At 43.7% G+C, this 22,643-nt stretch overlaps 1 protein-coding gene across 1 annotated transcript in view; it reads left to right on the forward strand.

Annotated features, from left to right (window-relative positions):
• Window positions 1–6,246: 6,246 nt before the first annotated feature.
• The window catches only part of LOC126249456 (endoplasmic reticulum protein SC65-like), a 472,900-nt gene continuing 456,503 nt past the window's right edge, over window positions 6,247–22,643 (forward strand). The window contains exon 1 of the mRNA XM_049951109.1: window positions 6,247–6,702. Coding sequence (XP_049807066.1) covers window positions 6,247–6,702 — 456 coding nt within the window. The remainder of the gene's footprint in view (window positions 6,703–22,643) is intronic.

The following is a 22,643-nucleotide window of genomic DNA, read 5'->3' on the forward strand; positions in this document are numbered from 1 at the left end:
CGCTGTGTACAACCCGTTACCAGCGATGTGAAAGTTGTAGGATACTCTTAGCAGTGCCAGTTGTGTCGACAGTTCGAGCGGCGCGGTCTATTGCCAGACGAATTTGTAGCAGTTCTCAAACGAATGCCGTGAAGTCTTTTCTTCAGTTTAGAAATCGAATTGAACTTACGAGGAGTGCAGTAGGTGGTATAGCACTTAGCAGCCCCATCAGTCAAACAAATCAGTAACAGCTTGCACCGTATGTGCTTGAGTGTTGTCCTGCAAAATGATGGTCACGTCCTGTAGAAAGTGTCATCACTTCTGTCTCTAAGCAGGTCGTAGGTTGTGTTCCAAAACTGAACAGCATAGAGACAGAAGTGATGACACTTTCTGCAGGACGTGACTATCATTTTGCAGGACAACATTCTAGCACATACAGTGCAAGCTGTTACTGATTTGTTTGACTGATGTGGCTGCTAAGTACTATGCCACCTACTGCACTCCCTTGCCCTAAGTCCTCATGAGTTCAACTCGATTTCTAAACTGAAGGAAACATTTCACGGCATTTGCTTCAGAACTGCTACAAATTCGTCGGGCAATAGATCACGCCCCTCGAACTGTCAACAAAACTAGCACTCCTAAGAGTATCATACGACTTCGACATCGTTGGCAGCGGGTTATACACAATGCTGGTGACTACTTTGAAGTTCAGCAAAACTTGAAACACGTATCTATTTTGTACGAGCTGTAAATAAATAGTTGCCACTATTACAGTTCCAACCCTCGTAGATATTCGTTCCATGCTAATAAGGTGTAATTGTTGGCTACGAAGATCCGGTTGTCTTCATCGACCATGGTGGCGCAGTGGTTAGCACACTGGTCTCCCATTCTGGAGGAGGATGGTTCAAACCGACATCTGGTCATACATATTTAGGTTTTCCGAAATCACTCCAGGCAAATTCCGGACCAAGCGTGGTGGCGCAGTGGTTAGCACACTGGTCTCCCATTCGTGAAGACGACGGTTCAAACCCGCGTCCGGCTATCTTGATCTAAGTTTTCCGTGATTTCTCTCAATTGCTTCAGCAAATGCCGGGTTGGCTCCTTTGAAAGAATACGGCAGGCTTCCTTCCCCATCCTTCCCTAATCTGAATGGACCGATGGCCTTGCTGTTTGGTCCCCTGCACTGAATCATGCAACAACCAAATTCCGGGATGGTTCCTTTGGAAGAGCACGGCCGAGCTCCTTCCCCATCCCTGAAACATTCCGAGTGCGTGCTCCGTCTCTACTAGTCGAATACACGGTAAGGATGACGAGATGTATGCGCAGTACCAAGCCGCACTGCTGAAGTCAAAGTGAACCCAACCAGCGTTCAGTAGCCCACTATAGCGATAACATATTGTGTTGTAATTGTATTGCTAAGAAAAAACGAGGTTTTTTACGGCAGTGTGAACTTTTATAAGTGATTGGCAATTGAATACAGAGTTACGCTGTTATTATCAGGGGATTGAGGGATTTTTTAGAGCAAGTTTTTAGATGAAAAATAATTGTTTGCTGCGCGATTGCCAGTCGTGCTAGCCACAACAGACCAGTAAGTAAGTTAGGAATTAAGTTTCATGTTGTCGTGGTCTTCAGTCCTGAGACTGGTTTGATGCAGCTCTCCATGCTACTCTATCCTGTGCAAGCTTCTTCATCTCCCAGTAACTACTGCAACCTACATCTTTCTGAATCTCCTTAGCGTATTCATCTCTACGATTTTTACCCTCCACGCTGCCCTCCAATACTAAATTGGTGAGCCCTTGATGCCTCAGAACACGTCCTACCAACCGATCCCTTCTTTAGTCAAGTTGTGCCACTAACTTCTCTTCTCCCCAATCCTATTCAATATCTCCTCATTAGTTATTTGATCTACCCATCTAATCTTCAGCATTCTTCTGTAGCACCACATTTCAAAAGTTTCTATTCTCTTCTTGTCCAAACTATTTATCGTCCGTGTTTCACTTCCATACATGGCTACACTCCATACAAATACTTTCAGAAACGACTTCCTGACACTTAAATCTATACTCGATGTTAACAAATTCCTCTTCTTCAGAAACGCTTTCCTTGCCATTGCCAGTCTACATTTTATACCCTCTCTACTTCGACCATCATCAGTTATTTTGTTCCCCAAATAGCAAAACTCCTTTACTACTTTAAGTGTCTCATTTCCTAATCTAATTCCCTCAGCATCATCCGACTTAATCCGACTACATTCAACTATCCTCGTTTTGCTTTTCTTGATGTTCACCTTATATACTCCTTTCAAGACACAATCCATTCCGTTCAACTGCTCTTCCAAGTCCTTTGCTGTCTCTGACAGAATTAGAATGTCATCGGCGAACCACAAAGTTTTTATTTCTTCTCCATGGATTTTAATACCTACTCCGAATTTTTCTTTTGTTTCCTACACTGCTTGCTCAATATACAGATTGAATACCATCGGGGATAGGCTACAACCCTGTCTCACTCCCTTCCCAACCACTGCTTCCCTTTCGTGTCCCTCGACTCTTATAACTGCCATCTGGTTTCTGTACAAATTGTAAATAGCCTTTCGCTCCCTGTATTTTACCCCTGCTACCTTCGGAATTTGAAAGAGAGTATTCCAGTCAATATTGTCAAAAGCTTTCTCTAAGTCTACAAATGCTAGAAACGTAGGTTTGCCTTTCCTTAATCTCTCTTCTAAGATAAGTCGTAGCCTCAGTATTGCCTCACGTGTTCCAATATTTCTACCGAATCCAAACTGATCTTCCCCGAGGTCGGCTTCGACTAGTTTTTCCAGTCGTCAGTAAAGAATTCGCGTTAGTATTTTGCAGCCGTGACTTATTAAACTGATAGTTCGGTAATTTTCGCATCTGTCAACACCTGCTTTCTCTGGGATTTGAATTTCTTCTTGAAGTCTGAGGGCATTTCGCCTGTCTCATATATCTTGCTCACCAGATGGTAGAGTTTTGTCAGGACTGGCTCTCCCAAGGCTGTCAGTAGTTCTAATGGAATGTTGTCTACTCCCGGGGCCTTGTTTCGACTCAGGTGCTCTGTCAAACTCTTCACGCTGTATCATATCTCCCCTTTCATCTTCATCTACATCCTCTTCCATTTGCATATATTGTCCTCAAGTATATTGCCCTTGTATAGACCCACTATATACTCCTTCCACCTTTCTGCTTTCCCTTCTTTGCTTAGGACTGGGTTTCCATCTGAGCTCTTGATATTCATACAAGTGGTTCTCTTTTCTCGAAAGGTCTCTTTAATTGTCCCATAGGCAGAATCTATCTTACCCCTGGTGAGATAAGCCTCTACATCCTTGCATTTGTCCTCTAGCCATCCCTGCTTAGCCATTTTGCACTTCCTGTCGATCTCATTTTTGACACGTTTGTATTCCTTTTTGCCTGCTTCCTTTACTGCATATTTATAGCAAACACAATATAGCTCTCAAATATAACAATGTCTTTAACTAGGGTAGAAAATGATTATTTTTTACATATTTCACTTATTTTTCGATGTCAGTTATTGGTCTGTAAGTATCGCCGCGAATAATTTCTGAATAATCTTCTTTGTTATATTTTACTGAAGAATGAAAGTCATTCAGATGTTTGAAATTTTCGAATGGAATTTTATAAAAATCAACACATGACGTATCTTCAAAAATAATCTTAGTTATAACTGATTCCTTAACAGCTTCAACATTAAACACGTTCTTTTCATCAATTCATAAATCATTTGTGATCGAAAACAGGCTTTCTGTAGTAGAATCAGTGCAAGGTAGAGCTAGCACAAACGCAGTAACGAGCTCGAATTCCTGCAGGAAGTTTAAAATGGTTCAAATGGCTCTGAGCACTATGGGACTTAACTTCGGTGGTTATCAGTCCCCTAGAACTTAGAACTACTTAAACCTAACTAACCTAAGGACATCACACACATCCATGCCCGAGGCAGGATTCGAACCTGCGACCGTAGCAGTGGCGCGGTTCCGGGCTGAGCGCCTAGAACCGCGAGACCACCGCGGCCGGCGAAGTTGAAAATGATAGACCTCGTTCACACTGGTTTTATCTTCGGGTACGACCACATTTGCTCTTCATTTGGTTATGCTACACGCTACTTAAAAATTATGTTTCTAAATACACAGAATGGTTAATGAAAAACGGGACTATATACAGGGTGTCCAGAAAAGGACTCCCTGATTTCAAAATTAAATATCTCGAAAACAAAGATCGATAGAGTAATGCAGTAAACGGCATGTTTATTGTGAAAGCTGTAAGAAGTTTATTCAGCAGTTTGAAATAATAGTTACAAAAGCTGCTAACAGATGGCGCTGTACGCTGTACAGCTCATATCAGCATACATAAGTGAAATAATTGTATGAAAACAATCTTTGCAAACAATCACATCACAATGTTTTCAAAATGTTCACCATTGGCACTACAGAGGTGGCGCAAACGAAGAATGAAATTCGCCATCACATTTCGTAGTGTCTCAACCGAAATGGATTCACATGCCACAGAGATCGCCGATTCAAGCTCGTCCAGCGTGGCGGGATGCTTCGGGTAGACCATGTCTTTCACTGTGCCCCACAAAAAAAAGTCACGGGGAATCAAATCCGGCGAATGTGGAGGCCAATCCATGCCTCCACCAGTAAATTTGGGATATTCCAGAGCAATGACTCGATTCCCGAAGTATTCCTCAAGAAAGCGAAACACTTGTTCGGTCCGATGTGGTCGGGCTCCATCTTGCATAAACCATTCAGTACCCGGTCGATCCTCTGACGCTTGCTGTGTGGCGTCAAATTGTTCCAAAATTGCAGCGTAACGTGCACCAGTGACCGTTTCTCGAATGAGAAAAGGGCCAATAATGCCTCTGCTGCATACTGCAGCCCACACAGTAACTTTAGGAGAATACAGGGGTTTCGCTTCACACCAATATGTCTTTTCGGAACCCCAAAATCGCCAGTTCTGCTTATTCACGTATCCATTCAGGTGGAAGTGTGCTTCATCTGTAAACCAGGTGCAGCCAACATCAAATCCCTCACTATCAATCATTGTGAGCATCTGATTAGCAAAGGCAACCCTTTGTTGCACAGCTCGTACGGGTATGGCCTGGTGCGTTTGAATTTTGAATGGAAACATTTGTAGGCTCTTTCTCAGTATTTTCTGCGTGCTGGAACGCTTCAAAACAGTCTCAGATGCAATTCTACGGACGGATGACATTGGATTTCGCTGAATAATTCCTGAAACTGTGGCGATATTTTCAGGCGTAACTGCGGTTTGCTTGCGGCCAACATGCCCCACTAGATCATCAGTTACGCTGCCTGTTCGTTGAAATTTTGCGAAGAGCGTACGAATGGTTTTCGCATCGGGTCCTTTTGGAACATTAAATCGTGCTTGAAAACTTCGCCTTGTTGCCGTAAGACTCTCTTCTAACCTGTGGTACTCTAGCACCAGAAAAACGCGTTGTTCAATGGAGTACATGGTTTTAATCTCTTCCTTCGGTACGCTAACCTCCTTTCACGTTTCAATAGTGGAACTGATCGCTGTGGGCTTCGGATCACTATTTATACTAGGCATTACGTATGGCGATTACAGCGCCATCTGTTAGCAGCTTTTGTAACTATTATTTCAAACTGCTGTATAAACTTCTTACAGCTTTCACAATAAACATACCGTTTACTGCATTCCTCTGTCGATCTTTGTTTTCGAGATATTTAATTTTGAAATCAGGGAGTCCTTTTCTGGACACCCTGTATGTCCAGTACGTATTTTGTCGGGACAGCGGGACACTTAGGCTAAATAAGGGACGGTCCCTTAAAATACGTGACGTCTGGTTACCCTACTGTACGTTTCATCGCAGTGCGGCAGTGACGAGACGGTTCTCGGTGACGTCACAGCTAACAGCCTGCCTCTGCGTGACCCCTACCGGGTATTCTAGTAGCCGTGATCTCTACTGATCTCAGTATGGGCGGGACGTCAAACAGTAACCTACCTTACTGCCTCAGGCTGTCTTCTGTTGCGCGACGCGCTAAAAATTCTTATTTCTTCGCTAAGCTCCGCTCGCTACGTAAGACCGGAGCCGTAGTTGCTAGTCAGCGGCTAGGCACAGGTCAATTTTTCGTTGCCAGAGCCGGAAGCGTGGGGTGGCGAGCGGCAGACGAGATATGCTTTCTGGCCGGGCGGGGGGGAGGGGAGCTGGGCCCCCACCACTGCTCCCGCCCAGCTGTTGTGCCACGCACGTTCCAGTATGGCCGCTGCAACGGCGCGGGAGCGCAGTGCCAGAACCATGAGCAGCAGCCGTCTTCTCGCCATCCTACTCGTTCACTTAATCGGTAGCGCAGGGGAGAGTGACGAACAGAAAACATGTGATCAGTACTTCAAGGCCGGCGTCGAAGCTTACCTGGAGGAGAGGTGGTACGATTGCGTCACGAATCTGGAAAAGGCGTTGTCAGAGTACCGAAATTACAGGCAGACAATCGTAAACTGCCGGACGAGTTGCGACGAGAAGGCCCGTTCTTCTCCGCATATATTCGAGACCGATGTCGAAGATCTGCACTTCTACGAGGAAAAAATAAAGAAAACTCTGTGCCTTATGAAATGTAAGCCGAATTATTTCAGGGATAGGTCTTATCTGTCCAAGGAAATTGAAGAAGAGTTTGAAAATCTCAAACCGTACGAGTATTTGCAACTGTGTTATTACCAGGTAAGGAATGGCCTGGAATGTCTAGCATGCAGCTTCTGTAGCAACCTGGCTAACAAATTAACACTCCGTACTTGAGAATGCTGTAAAAATATTAACATCTAACGCGAATTCGATTGTAAGTTTTCTGCTTGTTGTTCCTCTGGGAAGTGCATTTTCCTCCAGCAAAAACGACCTTAACGTAAGATAAAATGTTATATCTGCGTGGCCCGTTCACAAAGGCTGCCTCTCCTTTAACGATAATGTCGACTATAGAAACATTTACGGACATTCGTGATTACACCAGTCTCTGTATTTTCCTCACTCCTCAAAGCACGCCGCTGCAAACCGAAACAAGATAAAGCATCTAAAAGAATTTTCTGTGGAAGAATCTTGAGATCGTAGTAATGAAAGTGGCATTGAATTACAGTGAAATTACCTTATCCTTAAGTCGTTTATCTGAAGACTGTATACACGCTTTCCTGTTGTAGAGACACATTCATGCGACCGTTGCCTTTGATAAAATACTTCGTTGTCTGCATGACCATAGTATTGAGGGCGAAACAATATAGCCTACGTACAAATGTGTAATTTTTTAATACGGAAGTAAGAGGCACGAAGCTACAGAAACCTTACAAAAGTTCTGTACACAATACACAGCCACTAACTTCACTTAATCACTGTATATGATTTATCTGTTTAAAGACACGGCAAATCGCCTCTAAAAGTTGGCGACGTACAGCATCCGTATTTCTTTTTACTTCTTTCGACAGATCTTCCATTACAAGATGTAGTAATAGTTCGACGGAACTGCCAGTTTCATTATTATTGGGAGGCATGACTGTATAAAACAATGAATACGATGTCTTTCTATTTACTGTCACGTCCTTAATGGAAAACGGAATTTGTAACACAGAATGCTGGTTGTGCAAAACACCGTTTATGAATTGAATCGTACAAATACGGATGTTTGAAAGCATGCTCGCCTGCGAGGCGCTACGTATTAGTGTGGATTTGTAAATTTCCGGGCATTGCATTGACAATATCGAGCAGACATATATCTACACTAAATACCATTTGTTTGAAACTGGTTGAGATTAAAGGGGTAAACGAATATCTGCGTATAAAATGCTTCATGATTTTCGGTTTACAAAAATATGGATTGGATTTATCTAAAACAGAGTATTATTTTCGCAGTTTCAATTCACGTAGTTAATTTGCGCTAAAATCTGCAAAGTATTCCTAAAAACTTTCAATTTAATATGATAGCAATCCTCTCCTTGAAAGAGAACGATATTATGCTCACATACCTACATCACACGGCTACCATGCTACACTTCACACTCTGAATATACGTGACAGCTTTGTAAACTGTTTCATTATAATTATAAACTGCGTGTCACCTAAAAAAAATTAGCACAGAAAACTTCGTTTTCCAGGCATTTTCTTCCGTTTACATCGCACCACTCACTCATCAGGGTTTCCGGCAAGTGATAACATTTCTTGCCTTATCCCGCTGGCATCTGGCACGTGGTTGTTCATTTTGGATCTAAGAGAACAATATAGCGTACATTATCTTTCTGATTATCGTATAAAGTCTGTTGCGTGTGTCTGGAAGTTAACTGGCTGTGCGTGGTCTTTCTGAGCCGTAGGCACGAAACCAATACGATATTCCCTTCAGCGCGTGTCGTACATCCCCTGGACACTACAGCAAGATTGACCGTCTTTTAACGCAGAACATGAATTCGAATCCCGTCTGTGAAGTTAGTTCCCCACATTTTACGTCACACGAACACATAGCTTTATTTCTCATACTTCACGAATTATTGGATAAAACTGTTGAGTGTGAGGCTCTGAACTTGTGTGAGCGCCTTTAGGTGTCTTACTCTGTTCCGTATCCATTGTAACTGATTAGTGATGTGACTGTGACGAATTCATGTTTACTGTGCGTCCACGTGTGTCTGTCAATGATAATAAAGATGGAACTGGCAACAACACCAGCACTAACAAATGGCTCTGAGCACTATGGGACTCAACTGCTAAGGTCATTAGTCCCCTAGAACTTAGAACTAGTTAAACCTAACTAACCTAAAGACATCACAAACATCCATGCCCGAGGCAGGATTCGAACCTGCGACCGTAGCGGTCTTGCGGTTCCAGACTGCAGCGCCTTTAACCGCACGGCCACTTCGGCCGGCACCAGCACTAACAGGTTGAACGTTTCCACATGACGGCCTCATAACCAGCAGCTGCCAATATTCTGTGCCCTCGTTCTGTAACACGCGGTGGGAAGATTGGTAATTTAGACCCTGTCTTAAATTTATGCTACCGGCAGCAAACAGAGCGCGACGAGAATCTTTCTAAATGGTGACATGAGTTTTGTCAGAATGTTTTTCAGTTTCCAAAGAATGAAGATGTCGATGACGCGATTTCTGCTGTTTGTACTTTTCTTTGTATTGTGAACTGATGTTTGAGTTCAGGACCACGACGTAGCTTTTGAGATTGACTGGATAAACAGTGTTGCGCGAGTGCCGATACTGATATGTAATGAAAGAAGACGGTGCGAGGATTTTTTAGCGAAAGGTTCAATTGAACAAATAAACCCTTTCCTTCGCAACGCGCGAAGTATTCTAATGCCAGCTAACGTTGATTTTGTGACCATGAAGTAAACTCCGTGGCGGTGTGGTCTTTTTGTAGGACATTGGCCTTTCGGTGCCTGGTTGCGTCATCCTCTTCTGCAGTGTCACTGCGAGGCGGCATTGGAGGGACTGTGGTCAACACGTCGCCTCTACATCTGCATCTGCATCTACATACATACTCCGGAAGTACCGTACGGTGCGTGGCGGAGGGTACCCTGTAAGACTGCTAGTCATTTCCTTTCCTGTTTCCGTAAATTGAGCGAGGGAAATGCGACTGTCTATACGCCTCTGTATGGGCCCTAATTTCTCGTATTTTATCTTCGTGCCCCTTACGCGAAATGTATGTTGGTGGCAGTAAAATGGTTCTGGAGTCAGCTTCAAATGCTGGTTCTCTAAATTTTCTAGATAGTGTTCCTCGAAAAAAATGGCGCCTTCCCTTCAGGGATTCCCATCTTAATTCTTAAAGCATCTCACTAACAGTTGCGTGTTGTTCGAACATACCGGTAACAAATGTAGCAGCCCCCCTCTGAATTGCTTCGATATCTTCGTGTAATCTGACCTGGTATGGGTTCCAAACACTCGAGCAGTACTCAAGAATAGGTTGCACCAGCGTCCTATATGCAGTCTCCTTTACAGATGAACCAAACTTTCCCAAAGTTCTCTCAAAAACCGAAGTCCACCATTCTCCTTCCCTGTAACAATCTTCTCATGCTCGTTCCATTTCATATCGCTTTCCAACGTTACGCCCAAATATTTAAACGACGTGACTGTATCAAGGAGGACCCTGCTAATGCTATATCTGAACACTACTGTTGTATGGGTTCCAAACACTCGAGCAGTACTCAAGAATAGGTTGCACCAGCGTCCTATATGCAGTCTCCTTTACAGATGAACCAAACTTTCCCAAAGTTCTCTCAAAAACCGAAGTCCACCATTCTCCTTCCCTGTAACAATCTTCTCATGCTCGTTCCATTTCATATCGCTTTCCAACGTTACGCCCAAATATTTAAACGACGTGACTGTATCAAGGAGGACCCTGCTAATGCTATATCTGAACACTACTGTTGTATGGGTTCCAAACACTCGAGCAGTACTCAAGAATAGGTTGCACCAGCGTCCTATATGCAGTCTCCTTTACAGATGAACCAAACTTTCCCAAAGTTCTCTCAAAAACTAAAGTCCACCATTCTCCTTCCCTGTAACAATCTTCTCATGCTCGTTCCATTTCATATCGCTTTCCAACGTTACGCCCAAATATTTAAACGACGTGACTGTATCAAGGAGGACCCTGCTAATGCTATATCTGAACACTACTGTTGTATGGGTTCCAAACACTCGAGCAGTACTAAAGAATAGGTTGCACCAGCGTCCTATATGCAGTCTCCTTTACAGATGAACCAAACTTTCCCAAAGTTCTCTCAAAAACTAAAGTCCACCATTCTCCTTCCCTGTAACAATCTTCTCATGCTCGTTCCATTTCATATCGCTTTCCAACGTTACGCCCAAATATTTAAACGACGTGACTGTATCAAGGAGGACCCTGCTAATGCTATATCTGAACACTACTGTTGTATGGGTTCCAAACACTCGAGCAGTACTCAAGAATAGGTTGCACCAGCGTCCTATATGCAGTCTCCTTTACAGATGAACCAAACTTTCCCAAAGTTCTCTCAAAAACCGAAGTCCACCATTCTCCTTCCCTGTAACAATCTTCTCATGCTCGTTCCATTTCATATCGCTTTCCAACGTTACGCCCAAATATTTAAACGACGTGACTGTATCAAGGAGGACCCTGCTAATGCTATATCTGAACACTACTGTTGTATGGGTTCCAAACACTCGAGCAGTACTCAAGAATAGGTTGCACCAGCGTCCTATATGCAGTCTCCTTTACAGATGAACCAAACTTTCCCAAAGTTCTCTCAAAAACCGAAGTCCACCATTCTCCTTCCCTGTAACAATCTTCTCATGCTCGTTCCATTTCATATCGCTTTCCAACGTTACGCCCAAATATTTAAACGACGTGACTGTATCAAGGAGGACACTGCTAATGCTATATCTGAACACTACTGTTGTATGGGTTCCAAACACTCGAGCAGTACTAAAGAATAGGTTGCACCAGCGTCCTATATGCAGTCTCCTTTACAGATGAACCAAACTTTCCCAAAGTTCTCTCAAAAACTAAAGTCCACCATTCTCCTTCCCTGTAACAATCTTCTCATGCTCGTTCCATTTCATATCGCTTTCCAACGTTACGCCCAAATATTTAAACGACGTGACTGTATCAAGGAGGACACTGCTAATGCTATATCTGAACACTACTGTTTTGTTTTTTTTACTCATACGCATTAACTCACATTTTTCTACATTTGGAGCTAGCTGCCATTCATCACACCAACTAGATATTTTCTCTAAGTCATCTTGTATCGTTTTACAGTGACTCAGTTTCGACATGTTGCCGTTCACCACAGCATGATCAGCAAACTACCGTAGACATCATTTATGTATATAGAGAATAACACCGGTCCTATCACACTTCCTTGGGGTATTTCTGAGGTTACCCTTGTCCCTGATGAACACTTGCCGCCGAGGACTACATAATGGCTTCTATTTCTTAAGAAGTCCTCGAGCCGCTCACATATCAGAGAAGCTATTCCATATGTTCGTAGCTTCTTTAACAGTCTGCAGTGAGGCACCGTATCAAATGCTTTCCGGAAATCTAGAAATATGGAAGCTGACTGTTGCCCTTCATCCATAGTTTGCAGCATATAATGTGAGAAAAGGGCAAGCTGAGTTTCGCACGAGCATTGCTTTCTAAAACTGTCATGATTCGTGGACGTAAGCTTCTCCGTCTAAAGAAATTTTTTTACATTCGAAATGAGAATGTGTTCAAGGATTCTGCAGCAACCCGATGTTACAGATTTTGCTGTGAAATTTTGCGGCTCAGTTCTTTTATTCTTCTTATGTAAAGGAGTCACCTGTGCTTGTTTCCAATCGCTAGGGATTTCCGCTGGGCCAGAGATTCGCGATAAATACGAGGGCAGTTCAATAAGTAATACAACACATTTTTTTTCTCGGACAATTTTGGTTGAAAAAACCGGAAATTTCTTGTGGAATATTTTCAAACATTCCCGCTTCGTCTCGTATAGTTTCATTGACTTCCGACAGGTGGCAGCCCTGTACGGAGCTGTTAAAATGGCGTCTGTAACGGATGTGCGTTGCAAACAACGGGCAGTGATCGAGTTTCTTTTGGCGGAAAACCAGGGCATCTCAGATATTCATAGGCGCTTGCAGAATGTCTACGGTGATCTGGCAGTGGACAAAAGCACGGTGAGTCGTTGGGCAAAGCGTGTGTCATCATCGCCGTAAGGTCAAGCAAGACTGTCTGATCTCCCGCGTGCGGGCCGGCCGTGCACAGCTGTGACTCCTGCAATGGCGGAGCGTGCGAACACACTCGTTCGAGATGATCGACGGATCACCATCAAACAACTCAGTGCTCAACTTGACATCTCTGTTGGTAGTGCTGTCACAATTGTTCACCAGTTGGGATATTCAAAGGTTTGTTCCCGCTGGGTCCCTCGTTGTCTAACCGAACACCATAAAGAGCAAAGGAGAACCATCTGTGCGGAATTGCTTGCTCGTCATGTGGCTGAGGGTGACAATTTCTTGTCAAAGATTGTTACAGGCGATGAAACATGGGTTCATCACTTCGAAACTGAAACAAAACGGCAATCAATGGAGTGGCGCCACACCCACTCGCCTACCAAGAAAAAGTTTAAAGCCATACCCTCAGCCGGTAAAGTCATGGTTACAGTCTTCTGGGACGCTGAAGGGGTTATTCTGTTCGATGTCCTTCCCCATGGTCAAACGATCAACTCTGAAGTGTATTGTGCTACTCTTCAGAAATTGAAGAAACGACTTCAGCGTGTTCGTAGGCACAAAAATCAGAACGAACTTCTCCTTCTTCATGACAACGCAAGACCTCACACAAGTCTTCGCACCCGAGAGGAGCTCACAAAACTTCAGTGGACTGTTCTTCCTCATGCACCCTACAGCCCCGCCCGCATCTCGTGGTCGTCCGGTAGCGTTCTCGCTTCCCACGCCCGGGTTCCCGGGTTCGATTCCCGGCGGGGTCAGGGATTTTCTCTGCCTCGTGATGGCTGGGTGTTGTGTGCTGTCCTTAGGTTAGTTAGGTTTAAGTAGTTCTAAGTTCTAGGGGACTGATGACCATAAATGTTAAGTCCCATAGTGCTCAGAGCCATTTTGAACCCTACAGCCCCGATCTCGCACCGTCGGATTTCCATATGTTTGGCCCAATGAAGGACGCAATCCGTGGGACGCACTACGCGGATGATGAAGAAGTTATTGATGCAGTACGACGTTGGCTCCGACATCGACCAGTGGAATGGTACCGTGCAGGCAGACAGGCCCTCATTTCAAGGTGGCGTAAGGCCGTAGCATTGAATGGAGATTACGTTGAAAAATAGTGTTGTGTAGCTAAAAGATTGGGGAATAACCTGGTGTATTTCAATGCTGAATAAAACAACCCCTGTTTCAGAAAAAAATGTGTTGCATTACTTATTGAACTGCCCTCGTATAAGCTAAGTGAGGTTCCAATGCCGTAAAGTACTCTTCGTAAACCCGAAATGGGACTCCATCCGGACCTGGCGTCTTGTTTGTTTTCAACTCTTTCAGTTGTTTCTTTACGTTAGGGATGCTTGTTACTACCTCGACCATTCGGCAGTCTGTTCGATGGTGAAATAACGGTGCGTTTGTATTGTTTCCTGCGTGAACGATTTCTTAAACGCGAGAGTTAAAACTTCGGCTTTCGTTTAGCTATCTTCATTTGCCACATCAGTCTGATCAACGAGTGACTCGTTGGAAGCCTTCTGCACGCTTAGCGATTTTACGTAGGATCAGAATTCTCTCGAGTTTTCGGAAAGATCTTTTGCCAAGGTATGATGGCGGTAGTTGTACGCTTCGCGTATCGATCTTATTACAGACGGACGAATTTATTCAATTTTTGCGATCGCGATCAGTTTTGTATTGTGAGTGCAGCAGTCTCTGCTTGCTAAGCATTTTCAGAATTTTGTTATTAAACTACGGTGGGTCTTTACCGACCGTAATCCGCTTCCCAGGTATGTTCTTCTCCGCAGCACGATTTACGATCTGTTTAATCTTTGCCCATAATTCCCCAAGTCCCTGTTACTGGAACTAAGTGATTTAAACACATTGTCTGAGTGAGATGCTAACAACTGCTTATCTTCTTTCTAGCGCAAACCACTCTCCTAGACTTCTTGAATGATTTATTATATTTGGTAACCATAGTTGCTATAGTGACATCATGATCACTAATTCCCGTCTCTATACTGACGCTTTCAATAAGTTCTGGCCCGTTTGTAGCTACAAGGCCTAAGGTATATCCACAGCGTGTGGGCTGCCGGACTAGCTGCTCATGACAGTTTTAAGGTTCACCGGCCATTTGACCATTTCTGTGCGGATGCACAAACATTGCCTGAACTCTAACGGGAACCGCAAAGCCGCGAGTAATGAGTGTAATGGGCAGGGGTACTACGAATATAGTGCGGGACAATAAGTTGGCAGTGTGGGTCTCACGGGAGGCGTGCCAGAGATAAGTCCCTGCAGTCGCACTATCCTATGTGTCCTCGGTGGCTCAGATAGATAGAGCGTCTGCCGTATAAGCAGGAGATCCGGCATCGAGTCCTGGTCGGCGCACACATTTTCAACTGTCCACGTTGATGTATATCAACGCCTGTATGCAGAGAAGGGTATTCATTTCATTGTATTGATTTAATTGTAATTTCATTTAAGAAAACTGTTTAAAAGTACTTCGCAAGACTGTCTGTCTTTACTCCCTCCCCTGCTCCACCCCCTCGGAATTCATAGACGTCCCAGTCTATACTCGGATATATTAAATTCGCCTCCAACTAGTACTGCATGATCTGGGTATTCATTATACGCGACCGGATAACTTCACTGTCACACTCAACATCGACCTCTATAGAGACAATATTTTTGTCAACTGAAATGAACACTCTCCCTCCTAATCTGTCTTTCCGATATACATTACATGACTCGCTAAATATATGAGAACTTTCTACTTCAGATTCAGCCTGTTCTCGGTTCCCAGAATAATTTGAGCGCGAGAACTTTCATGAAGGGGAGTAAATTCGGGAACTTTCTTACGAATACTTCGACAATTCACTTAGAAATTTGACAGACGAAGTGTCTTTTCTGAACGCAGTCAGGATGCGAGATTTCAAAAGCGCACTCAACTGTCACATTCTGTTCTGCCTTAATCGTAGTTATTCAGGCTATATGAATGTGACGAGCTCATGTTTACAGTGCATTCTCGCCTCAGTTATTGACAGCAAAAATGGCATTGATCAAACTCCTTGCAAAGAGCGACAAAGGATTCACGAGGTTGAACAGTCTCAGTAGCTGCAAATGTCCTGTGCCCACTCTCCATAGCACACGGTTGGGAAGCTAGCAATTTAACCCACGTCTTTGCATTTCTGCTGACTGGTGGTAAATACGAATATTTCGGTACCCCAACAACTGCTGTACCATTCTCATTGAAACTATTACTTTCCTCACTCTGGAGCCAGAGCTGAGAACTTAATGGACGTCCACTGACTATTATGCGTATTACACATTTGGAACCGTCATCTTCATCACCCTCTTCTTAATAAAATCGATAAGAAGTTTCCACTAATAAGTTGCTCTCGCGCATTTTACAGTTCCTGATCATATTTTTAAAAAAAGAAAAGAAGGAATGAAGATTAGGGTTTAATGTCCAGCAACACAGCGATACCATCGATGCGGAAACTCGGATTGGTGACGGGTAGGAAAGGAAGTTGGCTTGGATTTGATTCACGGACAACCCAAATGCGAATCTAGTGTTTTTTCCACTGCGCCACCCGGCTTTATTGTCTCTTTTGCTATTTTGAATATCATAATATAGAGCGAATTCTTTTCCATTCGTCATCTATAGACAGCTGTGGTTAAAACCTCTTCTGATACATCGACACTGCTGTGAACAAAGATTCTGTATTCGTGCAAGAAGTGACTTGCTCTATCGGAGGGCATCGATCCGTCCCTGTCCACTCCATCGATGCGGAATGTTGTTCTTCTAATAAGAGTAGAAATGAGCCACATGAAGAGAACGAAACTTGTTATGAAAAGTACACAATAAGTGCAGGAGTTGAAGGTAAATCGTCTATGTAAAGAATTAAGAAAACCATTGATTTACATCGTTAACAAATAGCAGGCTACGGTATTTCAGAGACTAGGAATTAACGTCACGAAAACGACGAGGTCTACCTGAAGATTATCAAATTCAAATGGTTCAAATGGCTCTGAGCACTATGGGACTTAACATCTGTGGTCATCAGTCCCCTAGAACTTGGAACTACTTAAACCTAACTAACCTAAGGACATCACACACATCCATGCCCGAGGCAGGATTCGAACCTGCGACCGTAGCGGTCACGCGGTTCCAGATAGAAGCGCCTAGAACCGCACGGCCACACTGGCCGGCCCAAAAGATTATGTTCAGCCCACGGTTCATTCAAGAATTTGCATATTCGACATTGTAGATTCCGTGAAGTCGCATTGGTGAAAATCTGTGGCGGTACCGACAGACTAGAACAGAGCTAAGGAAGGTATAACTGTTTCGGAGAAAGCCGTACACACTCATATCGACAGTTAATTAGTTTTGGCTGCGCTAGGCACTGAAACATCTTGATTTACCACGAACTAAAGGGAATGAGTTCTCCCATCAAATTAATTGACTGATCAGACAGTGTATAAAATAGCAGGAACTGATTTTTAAAAAGATTGGGTAAAAACGTCTGAAAAGAGCAGCAGATGCATGTAAGGAGAGAAAATAAAAAGCAATATGTACATAAGAATTCCATTTCACGGTGCGGTGTTTTTCAAAGATGTGACTTTCATCCATTAAAATCGCAATATGCTTGGTAACTTAATACTGAGGAGACAGGGAATACAACTTATCCTTAAATACTCAGTCTCACAATGCTATAAAGTAGGGTTGGGATTTTGCTCACTCGAGAGTCTCAAGAAAAATTGTTAAATTCTCGAGAATATCGGAAAGCATCTCGAGAAATGTTGAACTATGGTTCAAATGGCTCTGAGCACTATGGGACTCAACATCTTAGGTCATAAGTCCCCTAGAACTTAGAACTACTTAAACCTAACTAACCTAAGGACATCACACACACCCATGCCCGAAGCAGGATTCGAACCTGCGACCGTAGCAGTCCCGCGGTTCCGGACTGCAGCGCCAGAACCGCTAGACCACCGCGGCCGGCTGTTGAACTATACTTGACCGGGAGTGCAGGGAGTGGGTTTAGCTTAAGAACAATGACCTATAAGTCTGGTTATCCAATTGAGCGTAAAGCCCTGTATACAGAGCTTTATAGACAGCGTATGGAGAAGCCGCCGTCGTGGTTCCAAGTGCGATAGCTACGCGAGCAAGACGAACACTCACTTGCGACAGTTGAGTCTGTCGGTTCGCGGCTTTAAACGGCTGCAGTTTTAGTGATCTGCGGAACATCTGTTTTAAGTTAATAAGGAGTTAAAATTTTATTTAAAATAGTCACTCACAAAGCACTAAGCGGTATTTCGACAGTATTACGAAACAAAGGCATTTTATTGCGTACCATTCAATACAGTTGTAATCTCTCTTCCACTGAATTAGCCTGTCTTCATCCACATCAACATCTGCATACATACAGGGTGTTTATAAATGAATATCGGGATTTTAACGCCTTATAATATTTATTACATTAAACTTAGTTATAAATGATATGTCAAATGAAAGAGCATCTCAAACAGTTTTACCAAGAACCTTATAAATGTTCAATGTGAGCACCATTTGTCATACGGCACACATCAAGAGTTTTTTGTGCCGTATCCCGGCGGAAAATTTATGGGCCTTTCTTTTTTGGTAAACCTACTGTAACTGGCACTTCTTAAAATGGTTCAAATGGATCTGAGCACTATGGGACATAACTTCGGTGGTCATCAGTCCCCTAGAACTTAGAACTACTTAAACCTAACTAACCTAAGGATATCACACACACCCATGCCCGAGGCAGGATTCGAACCTGCGACCGTAGAGGTCACGCAGTTCCAGACTGTAGCGCCTAGAACCGCTCGGCCACCCCGGACGGCGGCACTTCTTACCTTGATACACTAGAGCAATGGCTCTTCCCTCAGTTGAAAGAAGCCAGAGAACTTCATTTTCCGGCAAGATGGTGCGCCACCTCACTGGCATAGCGAAGTACGCGATTGGTTGAACTTCCCTGGACCCAAGGGCCGCAAGGGGCACAATGACAGGGTTTGCTTTCCATGGCCTCCACGTTCACCCGACCTAACGCCGTGCGATTTTTTCCTTTGGGGCTTCATAGAGGAATGTGTGTACGTGCCTCCGCTACCAGCAGACCTCCCTGAATTAAGAAACCGGATTGAAGCAGCTGTTGCTACAATCACTGAAGACACACTTATCAACGTTTGGGAAGAACTCGGCTATAGACTTGATCTGAGCCGTGTCACAAATGGTGCTAACATTGAACATTTATAAGGTCCTTGGTAACTGTTTCTCTTTCATTTGACATATCAAAAATGGTTCAAATGGCTCTGAGCACTATGGGACTCAACTGCTGTGGTCATCAGTCCCCTAGAACTTAGAACTACTTAAACCTAACTAACCTAAGGACATCACACACATCCATGCCCGAGGCAGGATTCGAACCTGCGACCGTAGCAGTCGCACGGTATTTGACATATCATTTATAACGAAGTTTAATATAATAAATATTATAAAGCGTTAAAACCTCGATATTCATTTATGAACACCCTGTATTCTGCAAGCCACCGTATTGGGCATGGTGGAAAGTTGCCCGTACCACTACTAGCCATCTCCTTTCCTTTTTCACGCGTGAACTGAGCGAGGGAAAAACGACTATTTATACGCTTCCGTACGAGTGCTAATTTCTCGTAACTTATCTTCGTGGTCTTTGCTCGAAATGTGCGTCGGCGGCAGTAGAATTGTTCTGCACTCAGTGTCAAATGCGAGTCCTTTAAATTTTCTCAGTCGTCTTCCCTCCAGGGATTCCCATTTGAGTTCATGAAGCATCTGTGTGATATTCACGTGTTGATCTAACGTACTGGTAACATATCTAGCAGCCTGTCTCGGAATTGCTTCGATGTCTTCCTTTAATCTGACCTGGTGGAGATCCCAAACACTCGAGTAGCACCCAAGAATGGATGGCACTAGTGTTCTATATGCACCTACACTTTGCTAAAACTAAACCAAACTCTGCTATCAGCCTTCCTTACTAGAGTCCTTACGTGCTCGTTCCTTTTCATATCGCTCTGCAACATTACGCCTAGACATTTAATCTAAGTGCCTGTGTCAATCAGCACATTACTAAGGCTGTATTCGAACTTTATGACATTGATCTACATTTAGAGGAAGCTGCCATTTATCACACCGTCTAGAAATTTTGTCTAAATCATGTTGGTCCTTCCTACGCTCACTCAACAACACCATCCCGTACACCAGAACATAAGCAGCAAACAGCCGTAAACTGCTACTCACCCTGTCTTGTCTCGCTGTAGAGGACAACCAACTGGTTTCTGCCACTTAAGAAGTCTTCGAGCCACTCACATATCTGGGAACCATTCAATTTGCCCGTAACTTTATTAACAGTCTGCAGTGGAGCACCGAGTCAAACGCTTTCCGGAAATCTAGGAATATGCAGCTTGTTGCCTTTCATTCATGGTTCGCAGGATATCATGTGAGAAAACAGCAAGCTGAGTTTCGCATGAGCGATGCTTTCTAAATCCATAACGATTTGTGGACAGCTATTACGTCTCAAGGAAATTTATTATACAGGGTGATTCAAAAAGAATACCACAACTTTAAAAATGTGTATTTAATGAAAGAAACATAATATAACCTTCTGTTATACGTCATTACAAAGAGTATTTAAAAAGGTTTTTTTTCACTCAAAAACAAGTTCAGAGATGTTCAATATGGCCCCCTCCAGACACACGAGCAATATCAACCCGATACTCCAACTCGTTCCACACTCTCTGTAGCATATCAGGCGTAACAGTTTGGATAGCTGCTGTTATTTCTCGTTTCAAATCATCAATGGTGGCTGGGAGAGGTGGCCGAAACACCATATCCTTAACATACCCCCGTAAGAAAAAATCACAGGGGGTAAGACCAGGGCTTCTTGGAGGCCAGTGATGAAGTGCTCTGTCACGGGCTGCCTGGCGGCCGATCCATCGCCTCGGGTAGTTCACGTTCAGGTAGTTACGGACAGATAAGTGCCAATGTGGTGGCGCTCCATCCTGCTGAAATATGAATTGTTGTGCTTCTTGTTCGAGCTGAGGGAACAGCCAATTCTCTAACATCTTCAGATACTGTAGTCCAGTTACAGTAGCACCTTCGAAGAAAAAGGGACCAAAAACTTTATTGGCTGAAATGGCACAGAAAACGTTCACCATAGGCGAGTCACGTTCATACTGAGTTGTTTCCCGCGGATTCTCAGTGCCCCATATACAGACATTGTGACGGTTGACTTTCCCGTTAGTGTGGAAAGTTGCTTCATCACTAAACACAATCTTTGATACGAAAGATTCATCTGTTTCCATTTGAGCAAGGATAAAATCACAGAAGTCGATTCTTTTAATCTTATCAGCTGCAGACAGTGCTTCAACCAATTTCAGACGATAAGGTTTCATAACTAACCTTTTTCGTAGGACTCTCCATACAGTTGATTGTGGAATTTGCAGCTCTCTGCTAGCTCTGCGAGTCGATTTTCCTGGGCTGCGAACAAATGCTTGCTGGATGCGTGCTACATTTTCATCATTCGTTCTCGGCCGTCCAGAACTTTTCCCTTTGCACAAACACCCATTCTCTGTAAACTGTTTATACCAACGTTTAATACACCACCTATCAGGAGGTTTAACACCATACTTCGTTCGAAATGCACGCTGAACAACTGTCGTCGATTCACTTCTGCCGTACTCAATAACACAAAAAGCTTTCTGTTGAGCGGTCGCCATCTTAGCATCAACTGACGCTGACGCCTAGTCAACAGCGCCTCAAGTGAACAAATGTACAACTAAATGAAACTTTATAGCTCCCTTAATTCGCCGACAGATAGTGCTTAGCTCTGCCTTTTGTCGTTGCAGAGTTTTAAATTCCTAAAGTTGTGGTATTCTTTTTGAATCACCCTGTATACTAACTGAGAATCTGCTCAAGAATGCTGCAGCAAACCTATGCTAAGGATATTTTTCTGTAATTTTGTGCGTCTTTTCATTTGGCCTTCTCGTATGCGGCAGTCACATGCGATTTCTTCCAGCCGCTTGTGACTTTGCATTGGTCGCGAGGTTAGCGATAAATGAAAGCTAAGTAAGGGGTCTATGCCTTAGAGGACTCTGTGCAAAACCATATTGGGATTCCATCCGGACATGGCTACTTATTCATTTCTAGCCCTTTTAGTTGCTTCTCCACGCCAAGAATGCCTATAACTATGTCCTCCGTGCGGAAGTCTGTGCGACGCTGAAACGACTGTATATTTGTACGATATTCTTGCGTTAATCATTCCTTAAACACGGTATTTAAAACTTCAGCCTTCCTTTTGCTGTCTTCTATGGCCACATCATACTGGTAAACGAGTGAATGAGTAGAAACTTTCGACCTGCTTAGCGATTTTATGTAGGATCAGAAGTTTCCCGGGTTCCCGGTAAGATCTTTGGCCAAGGGATGACCGCGGTAGTTGTACGCTTCGCTCATCTTTTTACAGACACACGAGTTTCTACTAACTTTTTCCTGACGTCATTTGCGAGTGCGATCTTTTTTGAACCGAGAGTGCAACAGTCTCTGCTACCACAGCATTTTCAGGATTTTGTTCTTAAATCACGATGGATCTGTTCCTTACTTCACTTACTCGGCAGGTTCTTCTCCACAACACGATTTACAATCTGTTTAATTTCCGCCCATAATGCCTCTACGTGCACCACATTGGAACTAATTAATGTCCATTCATTGTCCAAGCGGAATGCTCTACTTAGTAGAAATACAGTCACTAATCCCTGTCTCTCTACTGACATCATCGATGAGGTCAGGCCTCTTTGTAGCTACAAGGCCTGAAAGAGCTGCTTGAAACAGTTTTCAGAAAAGTGTTCATCGGTACTTCATATGACTTGCTGTTCATACCACCCGCAATGAATCCATAGACATCGCAGCATATGTTTGGGAGT

This window comes from Schistocerca nitens, chromosome 3, assembly GCF_023898315.1.
Source record: "Schistocerca nitens isolate TAMUIC-IGC-003100 chromosome 3, iqSchNite1.1, whole genome shotgun sequence".
NCBI lineage: Eukaryota > Metazoa > Arthropoda > Insecta > Orthoptera > Acrididae > Schistocerca > Schistocerca nitens.